Source organism: Mya arenaria, chromosome 5 (genome assembly GCF_026914265.1).
Source record: "Mya arenaria isolate MELC-2E11 chromosome 5, ASM2691426v1".
Taxonomy (NCBI): Eukaryota; Metazoa; Mollusca; class Bivalvia; order Myida; family Myidae; genus Mya; species Mya arenaria.
Genome location: NC_069126.1, coordinates 45,197,791 through 45,216,731, shown reverse-complemented (window position 1 = coordinate 45,216,731; position 18,941 = coordinate 45,197,791). Strand labels below are relative to the sequence as shown.

The window sequence follows — 18,941 nt, the reverse complement described above, 5'->3', positions numbered from 1 at the left end:
ACATTAAATTGTACATATATATTGCTATCTCCTTTAAGGAGGAAATGCAGATATTGAAATTAATTTAATTGGGATGCTTGGAGCACACTATCATGTCCGGCTTGGAGACCACCAGCCAAACTAACGTACGGCGGGAATCGAACCCGGGACGCTTTTTGGAGAAAAGACAGCGCTTAGAACGACTCTGCTAGACGCTGCTGTTGTTATCGTTGTTGTTCATGATGCTCTTTTGTATGGATCATTATAAACACGGTTGCTTAAAGCACCAAAACAAAAACAACCGCATTCGTCATTTTGATTGTATTATATTTGGATACATGACAATTCTCTATGCTCAACGTCTTGAACCTTGAATTTCTTAAAATCCATTATGTTGGCAATCAAAGCAAACTTAAACTTTACCATTCTTTTTTCTAGGATTCGTTCAATTTTCCGTATTAGTGCCAGAAAATTTACACATTTTATAAACTTCATCACTTGCAGGTCCGGTGTCGGGGTGTACAATTAAACTTTCCATGTCGACTTTTCATGTCACTATATTACCACTTATACGATTAAATTACATCAGCATGTACCATTTAAGACAACAAAAAGGACTCCACATTATATTGAGGGAAATCTTTCAACCCTTATACCACGTCTAAAGGTTCGGAACCTTTATATTGCGGTTCGTGAGTGAGTGGTTGCCCAATGGGCCCTGTAGCGTCAAATCCTGGATCCGCCGCTGCTATTGAACATAAAAATAAATGAAAATGTCCTGGAAAATCTGACCATATAATTCCAGGAAAAACAATGTTGGCCTGATTGTATGCCTAGATAAACGAACTATTTATATTGTAGAGACTGCATAGTATGAAGCCAGATATTAATCACTGGAATATATCGGTTAATATCGCATTGTTGCTCATTCATGTCATGTTACAAACAAGTAATTAATCCAAAGGAGCATTTTCATACATGAGCCATGAGCAATGAGTGGTGGGCAATGCCACACCGTTAATTTAACTTGTCCATCATGACATTGACGAAGATCATCATACTGTAGACACGAGGGTAGTCAATGAGATGTTGATATTGCGTGCATAACACATTATAAGAAGTGTATTCTTCCTTAAACATTCAAATGGAATGGGTGGGGGAAATTGAATTAAAACGTCACTAGCAACTTTTGCATTTCCGCAGTTGTAACATCGTTGTAGATAGTTCATTGGAATTTACACAAGAGCCTAGCAATTAACGTTCGGATGTGTTTGAAATAGTGGGTGTCAAAAATATAATACACTGTTGCTTTGGAAACAATTGGGTGTAACACATTGAGAAATCTAATATCTTCGTCCGACATAGTTCTATCTGCCCACAGCAAAGTTGCTTTCGAATGTACAAGACAGTTCACTGTAGTTTTCCATTGGTGTCTTGGTGGCATTTGTTCAGGGTGTTTTAAAGCATGGATAATAACGTTATGAAATCCAAAAGCACATACAAGTTCACAGATGTCAGGTATAAAACCTAATGTTATATTTTCATCTTGGACGTACTGCAATTATCGTCTTTAAATTCATCTTTACTAGTACATTTAGAGTCAAGACATACTAAGAAGTAAATTTAAAAACAACACATTTCTGATTATAACAGACGAATATAACTTGATAAGACCCAGCATGGACTCGCACATGTCAGATATAGGTCTAAAGTAAAATCATTGGACAATAAAATGTTGGAGTCGGTCATTGCGTAAAATGCATTTTAGCTTTCTGACACCTCGTTTCTTTTAGTCGGTGTGATAATATTGTTTCCAAACAAACTCTCGACATTTGGATGATCACGTTAATTGCTGTGAACAATGATTTTAGATGTGTCCACGTTGATATCGATTTTCCACGACTGACAGTATGTATATATATATCCGCCATTAGCTGTAGGTTGAGGGGTGACAACACTATCAGAGCTATGTCGTCTGTGTATGATGGGTTGCTGGCCTTTGATGATTGTACGGGCAACCGTCCATGTGTGGTTGTTGTTTTGAAGATCTTTAAGTATTTGATCCACGTATAGATAATAACAAAACGTATAGTAACGAAACGTATAATAATGTTCTTTGAGGAATTGCCGTTCATTTTCACTATACATTTTAACTACTGTGAAATCATTAATGTTCGTGGGCATGAAATTTCGTGGTTTGCCGAAAAAAAACAATTTCGTGGGTACTTGAATTCGTGGATTTTCATTTTGAAAAAAAAAATTCGAAGATGCAATCGTCCTAGATCATCTGCATTATATCCACGCGCTGGCCTGTGATTTCCGTCTTCTACGTCACTCGGTTTATGACACTCGCTAATGTGGTACGACATGCCAATTAGTGCATATACCCATGTCACTTATCGATTTAATTGGGAATAAAGGTAATAAAAGAAGATGTACCCTGATCATAAATACAAATAGGGGAAGCCATTGAATGCCAATTAAGAATTTTGCAAACTGTGAAAACACCGAGAAGGTGTGTATATTGTCACGTTCGGTGCTTAGTAACCTTCAATGTACTAGTAAACGATTAATTATTTCATTATATAACAAAATCGAGTATGGACACTCATCACGCACATCTCGTAAACTTGGAGATTTTCATTAACAGCTTATAACTGTCATTTGCTGCATAAAACACATTTAATTGATTTGGTTCATTATTTGTGAAAGGCAGTTATAATATATTAACAGAATAATGATCGTAAGTTATACAGTGAGACAGGTTTTAACACTGTATACTGCGACCTCTGTAAATAATATACTAGAGTATGTACGTAACAAGGCAATTGAAAAAGTGAATAAAGGGTTTATATTTCGTTGGATCTTGAATTCGTGGATCACCCAACCCACGAAAACCACGAACATTAATGCCCCACGAACATTAATGATTTCACAGTATTTAAGTCACTATATGAAGACATTATTGTTCGTGATGCTTCTCCAACTAAGCCGAATGAGCTCATCTTGAGAAAGTATCATACAGAGTCAAAGACAGCCTTTTGGTCGAGCATGCCTACGAGTATTATTCTATTTGTTGATAGATACAGTAGATTTCTGTAGATTGAACACTCTCGTAACACAACTAAGTTTCTAGCGAAATCCTTGCTGCTGTTGTCAGGGAAATGCGATGTGATTACTTTTTATTGAGTTATTAAGTCTGTTAAAAATATCAAAGATTTTGCTAAAACATGGGCTAAGGGATATTGGTCTGTTACTGCTAGGATCGGTCTTCACTTTCCCTTTTCCTTTATAGATTGGAATTATTTCTAGGCAATCATATAGAAAGGCAGAGACGGGCGAACACACGTACTTTTATTCTTGTATCAAGGCCAATTATATAATCAGTTTTGAACATATTTTAAATCACCAGAGTACATATGAAAGGATATTTTATATGTTTATTTGTTATGTTTGTAGGTTAAAAAGGTAAGTAATTTTAAGTGTTCTAAAATAAAATGTTTGGCCTTTCCAACCGATTTTCAATTATGTTATTTTTGTGCTGGCCTAAGGCTTCTGCGAAGGATACCAATCAGATTGACTTAAAATCATTATTTACCATGAAGACATTTACTAGAATACTAAACACACTGGGGTGAAGTGCAATGTGAGGTGTGTTCGTGTTGAACAATTATCATTTGTGGGCTAGAGGCGGAAATCGTCCACGAAATTGACAAATGATATGTAACCAAAATGCACGTGCACGTAGGCTGAGGGCCGTAAAGTGGCAAATAATGGTGTCCAAATTGAACAAAAACATACCGACGAGTGCTTAATGAGGCCTCATTGTAAGACAAGTTCCCGTCGACGTCCCCAGGGGCGTCGGCCTTCCGACACATTAGCTTCCGTTCCTGATTAGACCTTAATGATATCCCAATTATTCATTACTGATTCAAAATATGCAAATCCGATTAATTCATCTCATAAATGAGACCATTCACACACAGCCGTTTTCATTTATCTGTTGATAGGGTTACTCGAATGTATGCCTCTATCATACTAGTTAGTCTGTTTGACCATCATTTCAGTATTTCATTATCTTTCATACAGTAAAGCATCTTTCCAAGTTCAAAATAAAACTGATTACACAGTGAACAGTGAAATACGACCAAGGCCGAATACAGCCATAGCTCATTATTTTGCCATTTTCTGCCACATATATTGAAGTCTTTTGTAAGATGCCCCCTAAGACACAGTTATGTAGTGACGAAACAATTAAATACAGATGGTTCACTCTCTGAATGTCCGGCAGCGAATACTGAATCATACATGAAACAGTTCACATATATAGGTGAAAACAAGATAAATATTTGCTTACAATTGTATTTTTATCGCATGAAAATATATGTGTATGTTATTATACCGGCTATAATAATAATAATAATAATAATAATAATAATAATAATAATAATAATAATAATAATAATTATTATTATTATAATGATGATAATAATAATAATAATAATAATAATAATTACAGGGAATAACCAGAAATCATATTCTGATGAGTGCAATACTTAAAACTGATGAAGGCATTTTTCAAAGGCAAATTTTCGAGGAGTAACCATATTCTACACCTTTGGGCAAAAGTCTGGAAAGACCGGAATGAAGGCAAATTGGCGTTTGACATTCACACCCAAGGTTCCATTTAATCACTGCCTTTTCAGAAGTAACTCCTAATTTAGAAGTGAAACCTCAATCAATACATATATTTCATAACGTGTCCTAATCTGAAATTTTAACTAACGGAAACCTCGCGGCGTGAAATGAATGGTGCAATTTTCGAGGCAAGAAATGCAATTGAACGCACAACAAGCGTAATGAACTACACGCTTATAGCATTAGAACCCAACTAGTCCCATTTCTGTAAATTACATTTATTATTCCATCCCTTCAAGAATGTAAGCTGTTAATGTCAGCGTGGGCACGAACATCTTTACATGGCTCACCTTCATTAAACACAATAGAATGCTATAGCCCCGGTCAATTATATTATTTTTCGTCTAAATATTTACAGTATATTTCATAAGTAAGACGTTAATAACACCCGCTGACGGATCGACATCGATACTGTATAACATAAGTTTGCCACAAGAATTCTTAATGTAGTTTATTTTTCCATTTAAATTTTCTATAGAAAATAGTAATAACATTTCGCGAGCTTTTATCAAAATATTTAACACAAATGTATTAAGATAAATGTATGCGTGCAAATGTACTGGATTTTAAACGTGAACTTAAAATCTGCAAAAAGCAACAACAAAGAGTCAAAACGCGTCGAATACAACCTCCCGGTTCAAATCGCATAACTTAATATCTGCGCGAGTCGAATACAACCTCCCGGTTCAAAACGCAGTGATATTTGCGCGGGTCGAATACACACTCCCGGTTCAAAACGCAGTGATATTTGCGCGAGTCGAACAGAAACTCTTGGTTCAAAACGCAGTGATATCTGCGCTAGTCGAATACAAACTCTTGGTTCAAAACGCACTGATATCTGCCCGAGTCGAATACAAACTCATGGTTAAAAATGCAATGATTTCTGTGTGAGTCGAATACAACCTCCATGTTCAAAATGCACTACTAATGACCCTATAATATACACATGGCAAGAATATACGTGCACTAGCATATTAAAAACCTTTGTACTGAAAACAAGTATTGGTCGATTTTTTATTTTGATGGATTAAACACCAAACAATAACGGACATACACTCATTTGATTTCTTTCCACTGGGTTACTACCGTTATCCTGCAAGATGAAGCCATTTTCTATAATTTGTTCATGCATACTTGTAGTGAACCTCAATACTTTTTAATCATTTACATTTTGTTTTCATACTACATTACAAGATTAAAAAAGGTAATAATTTGAAAATGTGAGAAACTCCTTCGAAACACCAGTGGGTTCCAAAGACATGCCGTATTTCACTGGATTACAATAAACAATTCCAACAGTTATAAGATGTACAAGCCTATAAAGCAAATATAATTCGTCATGCGCCTGCCTGCAGGCTATACCATAGATGGATGTATCAGTCAGTGATGGTGAAAACATGTTTTGATATAATTATGTATTTTTCACGGACATTATATTGATATTACCACATATGGGCACTACCAGTTCGATACAAAATTAAAGCACTTTGGAAATGTGAAAATGTTGTGTGTTTTTTGGTAAATAAACAACGTCGTAAAGAGTTTATTTGAAACTCAGAGCACATCGGAATCTGTCTATTAGTATTTAGGCGGGTAGGCTGCGTCTTGTTGTCCATTGTTGACTGGTGGGGGAGGCGGGTAAGCCTGATTTGGACCCGTGGAGTATCCCCCGGGCTGCTGGTGGGCGGGTGGCATCTGGCCTTGGGCTTGGTATGGGGGAGGTTGTACAACTAAAAATAAATATTGCATTTAGTTAAGTTGTTTATTTTAACTCGAACAACAGATCAACGGCTGACCCGATACCGCCTGGATCAATGGCTGGCCACCGCCTGTGACTGTTTACCTTTGCATAAGGATTAATTTATTATTTTTGATTTATTTATATAAGGCCAAACGTCTGGCTGCAAAAGCCTTAACTGACGAAATACAACCGGATAGAATGAGATTGCATGTGACTAGTTTTAGTTCATGCAAACGTACCTGAAACTGTCGCAGTTGTGTTTTGAGGATGGACATTTCTGCGGGTTGCCTTTTGCTTCTTCTTAAAGAAGAATAGAACGACCGCAACGACAACAACAATAGCTACAAAACCCACGACAGCGACGCCGTATATCCACGAATACGCTGCACAACAGTGGTCGTAGAGGTCATACGTCTCATCACAACAGCCGTAGGTACAGTACTCGTACGTGGAAAAGCCTGTGCGGCAGCTCTGTTTACATAACACAGCCTCTGAAAATAAATCCAGAACACATATATTGCCTTTGTATTAAAGACTAAACATGTAAAATCAAGTGCATTTACAGTATGGACTGTTATATTTTAACATTTTTATACAGTGGCAAAGAGTTGATAGTAATGGAAACAATGTTATCTGTCATAAAAGCCAAGGTTGGTACTGGTTTGGACATCTGTAATGGGGCAATGGTTAAAAAGGTTGGTACTGGTTGGGAAATTTGTTATTGGGCAATTATAATAAAAGTTGGTACTGGTTGGGACATTTATTCGGTAATTGGAATACAAGTTGGTACTGGTTGGGCATTTGTTATCGGGCAATTATAATAAAAGTTGGTACTGGTTGGGACATTTATTGGGTTATTGGAATACAAGTTGGTACTGGTTGGGAAATTTGTTATTGGGCAATTATAATAAAAGTTGGTACTGGTTGGGACATTTATTGGGTTATTGGAATACAAGTTGGTACTGGTTGGGACATTTGTTATCGGGCAATTATAATAAAAGTTGGTACTGGTTGGGACATTTGTTATCGGGTAATTATAATAAAAGTTGGTACTGGTTGGGCATTTTTTATTGGGCGATTATAATAAAAGTTGGTACTGGTTGGGACATTTATTGGGTTATTGGAATACAAGTTGGTACTGGTTGGGACATTTGTTATTGGGCAATTGTACTCAAGGTTGGTACTGGTTGGGCATTTGTTATCGGGCAATTATAATAAATTATCAATGCATGACATTTATGACGTGGTATAATCCTTGCAAATAATATTCAACATCCTGTTAATGTTTTTTCATGTCCTGTACATTTCATTTAACCATCGACCACGTGTACTCGCCAGTTGTTTGTATTGGTACTCATGGGTACCCCTGAGCTTGTATCTAAGTAACTATATTATTATGTATGCCGCAATCAACACGTGGAAATATTTTACACAAAAAAAATGTACACCCACAAGCATTCATAAAATAAAAAGGTTTAATCGTTATAAAGTATTTTATATCTCTACACGAATTGGATGCCTCTTTTGAAAGCAAATTCAATTCATATTATATTCGTTTGCAACATTTAAGGATTTGTAAGGAACGCTTCATGATTGGAGGCTGTTGCTGTCAAGTGACACTCCATTTAAGTGACACTCTTATTCAAAATCAATACATACACATGTAAAACAAACATCAACTTAGACTGATAAATCTTCAACTACTTACTAAATAATACATTTATGGAAAATATTAATTACTGAAAACAAGATTGTAACTCTGTATTTTATAGCAGAAAGTGCAAAAATATTAAATGATTTGTGAAACATAAAATATTTACTGTGGCCACTATAGTCTCATGAGGTGGAAATACCGTGTTTTATGCTCATTTCTTTCAAATTAAACTAAGCATCATTTATACGAACCATTGTTTTCGACATTTATTCATCCTTTTTTGGAATATTAAAACAACATTATTAATTTCGGTAAATCTTCTTTGGGAGCAAGAGTGCATGTTTATATTTCAGCGTCGTAAAACGACAATAAGGCATTCTTGTCTCTGGAAAATTAGATTTGTTTCTTAAACAGAGTAGAACTCAATTCATTTGCAATTTTAGAATTCAATAAAAACATATATAATAATTTTGTACCAAGAAATAAATAAAATAAAATAAACAAAAAGGGGTTTGAGCGATTATAATGATAAACATCGTATATTATCCAAAATATAATATGTAATATATGTTTTAAGATAAAGATAATCATTCTCTTTCAGGACATAGATGGAATACTTATTTACAGCACAACCAGAAGAACATGCTTCATGTGAACAAGTAAATTACATTGTTTCCAGATGAATTAATGCATGTTTTATACAAAATTAAACAATTAACAAGCAATTTGGATTATATATGAATACCTCTTAGCATCTATAAATTATAATTACAACTGGTATAAATTTATTTCGCTACCATGTGTGTAAATGTATTTCAACCAACAAACAAACATCGTCAATCATAAAATATGAATAATTATGTTTTTATAGTTTTTAGTTTATTTTTTGAATATAGGTACAATAAGCCACATGGCCCGTGAGAAAAACAAAATACACAATAAACATTTAGAAATTACATAGCAATTGGAGCAAGTGGAGCATGTGAGGATTTCTTTTTTTTCTAGATACGAGCTTTTTCAATAACATTTCCATATATATATATATATAAGTGTAAATAGTCAAAATTAAAGATAATAGTTTCAAATATATATATATATCTTTGAAACTATTATCTTTAACTTTGATTTTCTTAATCTTAGTATGTAATAATCATTCGTATTTTTGTATAATCTCTATTAATTTATTGTGTGGATATAACTTCAACAATTATTCTTTAATAATAATTATACTTACAAATATTCGTAACTATATAATTAAAGTACTTTATGGAAGCGGATATACAGTATTTCCTTAAATAGTTTATAGATTTAGGTTTGAAGAATCTTTAATTAAAGGTTCATATACCAGTATATTTTTACACATAACCCACCGATAAATGTTATAAAACACAGCCACAATATCCCATATTTCTCCATTTTCAATGTCTTTTGTCGCATAAAATGTGTTTAAAATGAAATTTCGATTTCAAAATACTTTTATCAATATTTGGTGGTGCTACTATGGAGGTGTATTGGTTAATTCAGGTATTCATTTAATTTGGTCAACGCTGGTCAACGTATTCGAATATTACTTAATCATAAGTAGATAGATACGACTGAGCATAACTAATCTGTATTCATATCTTCTCTTAGAGGATTTCTTTTTAATAAGAGGTGATTGGTATGAAAATTTCTTCTAACATACATGTGTATTATATACTAGAGTAATATAAATTCGGAGGGCAGGCGGCCTAGAGGCATTCTCAAGTGAAGTGCCTGTGTTGGAGAGCGAGCGGTCCAGGGCCATTCCAATAAGTAGTGCCTGTGTCAGAGAGCGGGCGGTCCAGGGCCATTCCAATGAGTAGTGCCTGTGTCAGAGAGCGGGCGGTCCAGGGCCATTCCAATGAGTAGTGCCTGTGTTGGAGAGCGAGCGTCCAGGGTCATTCCAATGAGTAGTGCCTGTGTCAGAGAGCGGGCGGCCCAGAGCCATTCCAATGAGTAGTGCCTGTGTTGGAGAGCGGGCGGTCCAGGGCCATTCCAATGAGTAGTGCCTGTGTTGGAGAGCGGGCGGCCCAGGGCCATTCCAATGAGTAGTGCCTGTGTTGGAGAGCGGGCGGTCCAGGGCCATTCCAATGAGTAGTGCCTGTGTTGGAGAGCGGGCGGTCCAGGGCCATTCCAATGAGTAGTGCCTGTGTTGGAGAGCGGGCGGTCCAGGGCCATTCCAATGAGTAGTGCCTGTGTTGGAGAGCGGGCGGCCCAGGGCCATTCCAATGAGTAGTGCCTGTGTTGGAGAGCGGGCGGTCCAGGGCCATTCCAATGAGTAGTGCCTGTGTCAGAGAGCGGGCGGTCCAGGGCCATTCCAATGAGTAGTGCCTGTGTTGGAGAGCGGGCGGTCCAGGGCCATTCCAATGAGTAGTGCCTGTGTCAGAGAGCGGGCGGTCCAGGGCCATTCCAATGAGTAGTGCCTGTGTCGGAGAGCGGGCGGTCCAGAGCCATTCCAATGAGTAGTGCATGTGTTGGAGAGCGGGCGGTCCAGGGCCATTCCAATGAGTAGTGCCTGTGTCAGAGAGCGGGCGGCCCAGAGCCATTCCAATGAGTAGTGCCTGTGTTGGAGAGCGGGTGGCCCAGGGCCATTCCAATGAATTGTGCCTGTGTTGGGGAGCGGGCGGCCCAGAGCCATTCCAATGAGAAGTGCCTGTGTCAGAGAGCGGGCGGCCCAGGGCCATTCCCATACGTAGTGCCTGTGTTGGAGAGCGGGCGGCCCAGGGCCATTCCAATGAATTGTGCCTGTGTTGGAGAGCGGGCGGCCCAGAGCCATTCCAATGGGTAGTGCCTGTGTCAGAGAGCGGTCGGCCCAGGGCCATTCCGATGTGTAGTGCCTGTGTCAGAGAGCGGGCGGTCCAGGGCCATTCCATTTTGTAGTGTATGTGTCAGAAAGCGGGCGGTCCAGGGTCATTCCATTGTGTAGTGTATGTGTCAGAGAGCGGGCGGTCCAGTGCCATTCCATTATGTAGTGTATGTGTCAGAGAGCGGGCGGCTCAGGTCCATTCCAATGTGTAGTGTATGTGTCAGAGAGCGGGCGGCCCAGGGCAATTCCCATGTGAAGTGTATGTGTCAGAAAGCGGGCGGTCCAGGGCCATTCCGATGAGTAGTGCCTGTGTTGGAGAGCGAGCGTCCATGGTCATTCCAATGAGTAGGGCCTGTGTTGGAGAGCGGGCGTCCAGGGTCATTCGAAAGAGTAGTGCCTGTGTTGGAATGCGAGCGTCCAGGGTCATTCCAATGAGTAGTGCCTGTGTTGGTGAGCGGGTGGCCCAGGGCAATTCCAATGAGTAGTGCCTGTGTTGGAGAGCGGGCGTCCAGGGTCATTCGAATGAGTAGTGCCTGTGTTGGAATGCGAGCGTCCAGGGTCATTCCAATGAGTAGTGCCTGTGTTGGAGAGCGGGTGGCCCAGGGCAATTCCAATGAGTAGTGCCAGTGTTGGAGAGCGGGCGTCCAGGGTCATTCGAATGAGTAGTGCCTGTGTTGGAATGCGAGCGTCCAGGGTCATTCCAATGAGTAGTGCCTGTGTTGGTGAGCGGGTGGCCCAGGGCAATTCCAATGAGTAGTGCCAGTGTTGGAGAGCGGGCGTCCAGGGTCATTCGAATGAGTAGTGCCTGTGTTGGAATGCGAGCGTCCAGGGTCATTCCAATGAGTAGTGCCTGTGTTGGTGAGCGGGTGGCCCAGGGCAATTCCAATGAGTAGTGCCTGTGTTGGAGAGCGGGCGTCCAGGGTCATTCGAATGAGTAGTGCCTGTGTTGGAATGCGAGCCTCCAGGGTCATTCCAATGAGTAGTGCCTGTGTTGGAGAGCAGGTGGCCCAGGGCAATTCCAATGAGTAGTGCCTGCGTTGGAAAGCGGGCGGCCGAGGGCAATTCCAATGAATTGTGCCTGTGTTGGAGAGCGGGCGGCCCAGAGCCATTCCAATGAGTAGTGCCTGTGTCAGAAAGCGGGCGGCCCAGGGCCATTCCCATGTGTAGTGCCTGTGTCAGAGAGCGGGCGGTCCAGGGCCGTTCCATTTTGTAGTGTATGTGTCAGAGAGCGGGCGGTCTAGGGTCATTCCATTTTGCAGTGTATGTGTCAGAGAGCGGGCGGTCCACGGCCATTCCATTTTGTAGTGTATGTGTCAGAGAGCGGGCGGTCCAGGGCCATTCCATTGTGTAGTGTATTTGTCAGAGAGCGGGCGGTCCACGGCCATTCCATTTTGTAGTGTATGTGTCAGAGAGCGGGCGGTCCAGGGCCATTCCATTTTGTAGTGTATGTGTCAGAGAGCGGGCGGTCCAGGGCCATTCCATTTTGTAGTGTATGTGTCAGAGAGCGGGCGGTCCAGGGCCATTCCATTGTGTAGTGTATGTGTCAGAGAGCGGGCGGTCCAGGGCCATTCCATTTTGTAGTGTATGTGTCAGAGAGCGGGCGGTCCACGGCCATTCCATTTTGTAGTGTATGTGTCAGAGAGCGGGCGGTACACGGCCATTCCATTTTGTAGTGTATTTGTCAGAGAGCGGGCGGTCCACGGCCATTCCATTTTGTAGTGTATGTGTCAGAGAGCGGGCGGCCCAGGTCCATTCCAATGTGTTGTGTATGTGTCAGAGAGCGGGCAGCCCAGGGCCATTCCAATGTGTACTGCCTGTGTTGGAGAGCAGGCGGCCCATGGCCATGCCCATGTGTAGTGCCTGTGTCGGAGAGCGGGCGGCCCAGGGCCATTCCGATGTGTAGTGCCTGTGTTGGGTGCCTGTGTCAGAGAGTGGGTGGCCCAGGGCCGCGCCCATGTGTAGTGCCTGTGTCGGAAAGCGGGCGGTCCAGGGGCTTCCCATGTGTAGTGCCTGTTTCGGAGAGCGGGCGGTCCAGGGCATGCTAATGTGTAGTGCCTAAGTCGGAGACCGGGAGGGTCAGGGTCTTTCTCATGTGTAGTGCCTTTGTTGGAGAGCGGGCGGCCCAGGGCATGCTAATGTGTAGTGCCTATGTCGGAGATCGGAAGGGTCAGGGCCATTCTCATGTGTAGTGCCTTTGTTGGAGAGCGGGCGGTCCAGGGCATGCTAATGTGTAGTGCCTATGTCGGAGACCGGAAGGGTCAGGGCCATTCTCATGTGTAGTGCCTTTGTTGGAGAGCGGGCGGCCCAGGGTCATTCCAATGTGTAGTCCTTGTGTCAGAGAGCGGCAATTCCGGAGAAAAGAAGTTTAACGCCACAATAAATTAACTGATTTACAAAACAACGGTCATATTTGTAGGTTTTATTAATGACATAAACAACATTAAGTAGTGAATCGGCATAGGAAAATATATGCGTATAATTCATAACAAGTGTAAATCAAATAAATAATTTATAATCTAAGCATAAAAAAGATTGTTTGTATACGAATATAATAAGATTAACCGTTTAAATGTTAATACATAACACACTCAGTATTGACATCTTGTCCAGCAAAATGCCTCTTCTTAGTAAACTATGTACGTTAAAGACTGCAAAACGATCCATTCCGCTCAAAACACTGATTACTTGACAGTGGTATAACAGCTGTTTTAATTTGTCTTTATTATTATTTGGAAAACGAAATATAAGTATCACATTGGCTAATTCTTATTTAACTAGAAATGGGATCGAATATCTACTGACTATCACATGGGTATTCTAGTTCATTTATCAATTACATATATAGAACAGTTCACATGGTATAAAGGCAACTGTGTTAGAATATTTGAATGTTTACAACATTTGGTAGAACTTGTTCTAAAACTATCAATGTGTGTGGGCGCCCATAGGTGACAGTAGGGTGGCTATATCGGCCAGGGATGGTGATTCTTATGTTTTCTATTATGTTTTTTATTATATACAGTATATGCTATGGAAAGACTTGTATTTAGTTACTGCCACATATGTACACGCCACGTGGCATTTCAAAATAGCATCAGTTATTAGTTTTACACGACTTAACTCGAAGACGTTTCTTATACTTCAAAGCATACTAGTTTAAAAGAGGTAAAATACATAAAACGTTTAAAATAAAAGAAAGAGTTTTACAGAATGATATCCAACACTTACTTGTTACATATACATTGTATAAACATGTATGCATGGCATATACATGGTGGTAGGTTTTTTGGCAAAGGGCAGGGAAATGATCCGGCTTTTAAACAGTCTTATATTACACATTCAATATAAAAAGATTTAAACTTAAATCCGCTAATAAAATAAGTTCACACACATGTATAAATCAAATGTAAATTAAAGTTAAAATACTTCACGTTTGTGCAAACTGTTTAATAACCAATGACCACTATTTCATAAGTATCAGTTAATAATGACCACTATTTCATAAGTATCAGTTAATAATCCATTGTGTTAGTACTCTTTATTATCTTTATAGAAATTCGTATCTTTTTGTAGACATTTCACTTAAATATAATTGTTCTTGAAAAAAGTGTGTACAGTAATTCAAATGCGCTATTATAAACGTACGCAGGAAAATGTTTCACTATTGCTCTTCAAACAGCCATGGGTCACAGAAGCGTGGTGCTAACAAATATGGGCCATGATATTAATATACACATAATTCAGCGAACCTTTTCCTGAAAAAAATGAATTGAAGAAATCTGCGAAAACACACTAGTTTGCATCTGAGTATAATCATGTCGACCATGCGGACATGGAACACAATCTCATTAGATCCGTTACATGGGTGGATAGGCAACATCTTGTTGCCCGTAATTGGCGGGAGCGGGAGGTGGGTACTGTTGTGGGCCGGGCTGGGGGAAGCCACCGGGCTGTGCGTATCCCCCGGGCTGGGGATAGCCCATGGGCTGCTGGTAGGAAGGCGGCATCTGACCTTGCGGCTGGTACGGGGGAGGCTGGGGGGCGTGCACTGAAAGGAAAACCATCAACGGGAATCCTTAGTCGGTAATGTGTACAACAATTATCTTTTTTTGCTTTCATTAAATAATATTATTCGAACATAACTGGGAAAAACGTTATTTATTTACTTATTTATTAATTACGCGTGAATTCTGCGAGCCAGCAACCTAATACATTTGTTTTTCTACATAACAGCAAAATGTATCAGTATTTCCCGGATATATTTTCATAAAAAATGATTAATACTTCCTTTCAGTGCTAGGATTAACTACCTACCAGTGGTCACGGTGGCAGTATGCACGGGCCGTACATTTCGTCTTTTCCCGGCTTGCTTCTTCATAACGATTATTATAACGAGAACGATTCCGCCGATGATGAGTATGCCGACGACGACGACACCGTAGATCCAGGAGTAGGCGGCACAGCAATGGTCGTAGTAATCAAAGTCGTTGTCACAACAGCCGTACGAGCAGTATTCAGAGTAGTAGTAGCTGGTATAGCAGTACTCGCCCGAGTACACCTCACCTGAACAAAGGCAGTTTGGGTATACTAAGAATGTATTAATACTTATTATAGATAAAGGTTGCTATGAACTACTTTCGAGTCCCTTTCCTGGGTAGAAACCAGCCTTTTTTCAGAGGCTACGAGTAAGTACCCCTGATGGGGATTGAAGCCACTTCCTGTCGGGCGAGAGGCGGGCACCTATACCACTAGACCACTCTCAATCATAGATGGATGAAACCGTAATACATTATGTAATTATTAAATTGGGTCTGTAATATGATGTATAACGAGCTTCTTTAACAATTATATTTTTCTATCAAACCTACAATTACGTTACATAAATGAAATGTTTTCACGTAGACGTTTATTAATACGTTTAATACGAATGTAACTTTTACGAATACAGCATATATAATTGTTTAAATAATAAGTTTGAGATAACAATATTATCTTACGGAATAAGGCGAACAAGGGCAACAGAACATATCCGATTTTATCCATTTTGAATCACTGTAACGCTCGTAAAACAGCAGTTATTTACTTGTGAGTGTTTGAAATATCGACGGGTGGTTTTATTCTATATACAGATTAGTCTGCAAGGTCGTACGGTCACCCACACGAAATATTCTTAATTGTATTGATTTCTGGATAAGTGCCCATTTCTACCTGAGAGTTTATTGGAATGAGATTAAAGTATACTTATGTACTTACATAAGTATACTTTAATCTCATTCCAATAAAAAATTAAATAATGGACAACGCGGATTAGAATGTGTTTTAATCAAGGCAATGGTTTATGAATGAACAACGAATCAAGCGCAGTTTGCGGATGTATTGACAACCATATAATGAAATAATACAGCTCTAGCATCGGGAAGTAAATCATTTAAACAAGTTATTTGTTCTTTTAAAGTTATTGTCATTTGTCTGTTGTAATGTAACAACTTAGCATGTAATGAAATTATAACCAGTGCATTTAAACAACCGTGCATGACACAAAGTAATAACCAATACGTTTCCACTTTCAAAGTACTTTAACATGAAAATAAGCAGTTATGTTTTCTAATTCATTATATTCCATGCCAAACATAAATAATTTATTATTTACCTTAAGGATAATAAAATAAAATGAACACATGTGTAGGTGTGCTACAGACGGGATACTTTAATCAAAGATACACTCACATACAAAGCAAATGGTTACAAAAAAAGAACTTCCAGTAAATTATTACTACTAGCTTCACAGTTCTTATACATATTTCATAATGAAAAACACGCTGCTAAAAGCAGTCGTAAGGTGTCCGGAACCACTGCTGCACCCACTCTCAGACTCAACAATACTCGCATTGCCATGGTAACAGAAAAATACCAATCTGAAAATATAAATATATTTTAAACAAGGTTCAAAATAATGTTTAACATATATTATTATATGTATCTGAATACATTCATAGATAATGAAAATTTGACAATTTTGCAATGTTTTCTCTATCCCGTCTGAGCATCGAATAACCAATTCAGTTCAGTAAATGCACGAGGAAAACTCCTGATTTACGCACGAGTAACCAGACCTATACTTAATAGTACTTTAATAATCCTATACCGCAATAATAATAAATACATTTATGTTTTCTATTTCATTATATTCCATGCCAAACATAAATAATTTATTATTTACCTTAAGGATAATAAAATAAAATGAACACATGTGTAGGTGTGCTACAGACGGGATACTTTAATCGAAAGAAAAAGAACGGGGAATCTTTTACTATATGTTTTTTAAAACAAAACAAAACAAATTATACATTTGCTCCAGTTAAACTAAAGATCTACAGATCATCGCAAGTGACTAAGAAAAAGAATTCTTTTTACATAAACATACGAATACTTCGTATAACATTATTCGTTTTACAATACACTAAATACCATTCTCGTCATATTTGTAAACAAACCATCCTTAACATGATTTCAAAATAAATGAAATAATTTCAATACTTGTCAAATACAAAGAAAAAAAATGAATAATTTAAATTCCTTGATTTTTCGATGCACTCATGTTGACTTGTACGGAATCTCTAACATATCTGTCCTTAGCACTGTCGGACTTCCAACGTCCATGCTTTTTAAGCAATCTCTCTGATACACCATTTGCAACCGCTGCTGTGGCCCCACCCGAACGAAACGAATGTAAACCATATTGTTTACTATCAATACCGACAGCTTTTAGATTTGTTATCAAAATTTCCCTGGCTCTATTGTAAGAAATAGGTTTGTCCGGGCAAAGAATATGCTTATTCAATTTACGAGTATATCTGATATTACAAAAAAATGTAATCACATGATTTATCATTAATTTCAGCTTCACACAGAAATTTCTCAAGGAAAGAAACTGAACAAGAACATTTTCCTGCTCTAGAAATGATCACCTTTTCGCCAGCTTTGCACTGATCTGTTTTACTAGAAGAAATAAAAATTTCTGCACAATCAGAAAAAATCTTAAGATCAGACCTTTTAATATGTGAAAGCTCACTAAATCTCAAAAAACCTGCAAAACTTACTTAACACATGCAAATGAATCTTAAATCCAAGATATTGGTTGTATTTCCGACATGAGCAATAAGTTTAAGCAAATCTTCTTTAGAAATTTCAGATTTTTGCTGAATCGGCCTGCCAGAATCTCGCAACAGACCATTTTTGGTAAAGCTTACTAGATTTGTATTACAAGGGTCAGAAAACCCTGAAACTTTATGAGCCCACGAAATACTATAAGTAATGGCGTTCACTTTTGACGCTGACGGTGAAGAATCTTTCATGGATGAAAGAAAAAGTGCAACATGATAATCGGAAGCCTGAAGCGGTTTAAATTCATATTTTTTTTGCGCCACTGGCATAACGATTTAAAATAACAATTGTATTGTTTGTAAGTGTTATCTGATTTTGACAGTTTCACCAGCGTTTGTAAATTATCATGATGTTTTTTGAGATCATCGGGCAGACATTCTTTGTGAAAATTCCTCCAATGTCCAACCTTGAATGCATCTGACAAATGTATAATATAATAACATAATAACACCTTTTTGTGTATAATTATTAACTTTTTCTTTCACATACACATATACCATTCAAAACATATTTCTTATAATCTTCGTGTACAGTACACGACTTCATTTGTACCAGGTACAAATGGGCACTCCGGCTCGACAGGCCGAGTAAACGAAATTAATGCCGATAACGTAGGGGAAATAACCCACACACACTCATATCATGTATTTTCACAATTATCTTTCTTATACTTTTCATCGTCCTTTATGCCAAAATAGATATTAAGATCATGATCTTTATAAACGGTGCTTTTTAAACATCAAGGTATATATACAGAAAACGCTGTTTTACAATTAGCAAATACAAATTTAAAATATTTTTCGCTTCCTTCATGCGCATTAAATGCTTACAATATTAAGCATAACCAGTGTAAACAACTCCAACTCAATGCTGAATCA

The 18,941-nt window shown here is 38.6% G+C and overlaps 1 protein-coding gene across 1 annotated transcript; it reads right to left on the bottom strand.

Annotated features, from left to right (window-relative positions):
- Positions 1-13,303: 13,303 nt before the first annotated feature.
- LOC128234303 (protein shisa-5-like) lies at positions 13,304-16,033 on the bottom strand. Its single transcript, XM_052948471.1, has 3 exons — positions 15,897-16,033; positions 15,214-15,462; positions 13,304-14,947 (listed from the first exon to the last, which is right to left on the bottom strand). Exons 1-3 carry the CDS (start codon positions 15,940-15,942, stop codon positions 14,757-14,759), a joined length of 486 nt encoding a protein of 161 aa, XP_052804431.1. The 5' UTR covers positions 15,943-16,033; the 3' UTR covers positions 13,304-14,756.
- Positions 16,034-18,941: the final 2,908 nt, after the last annotated feature.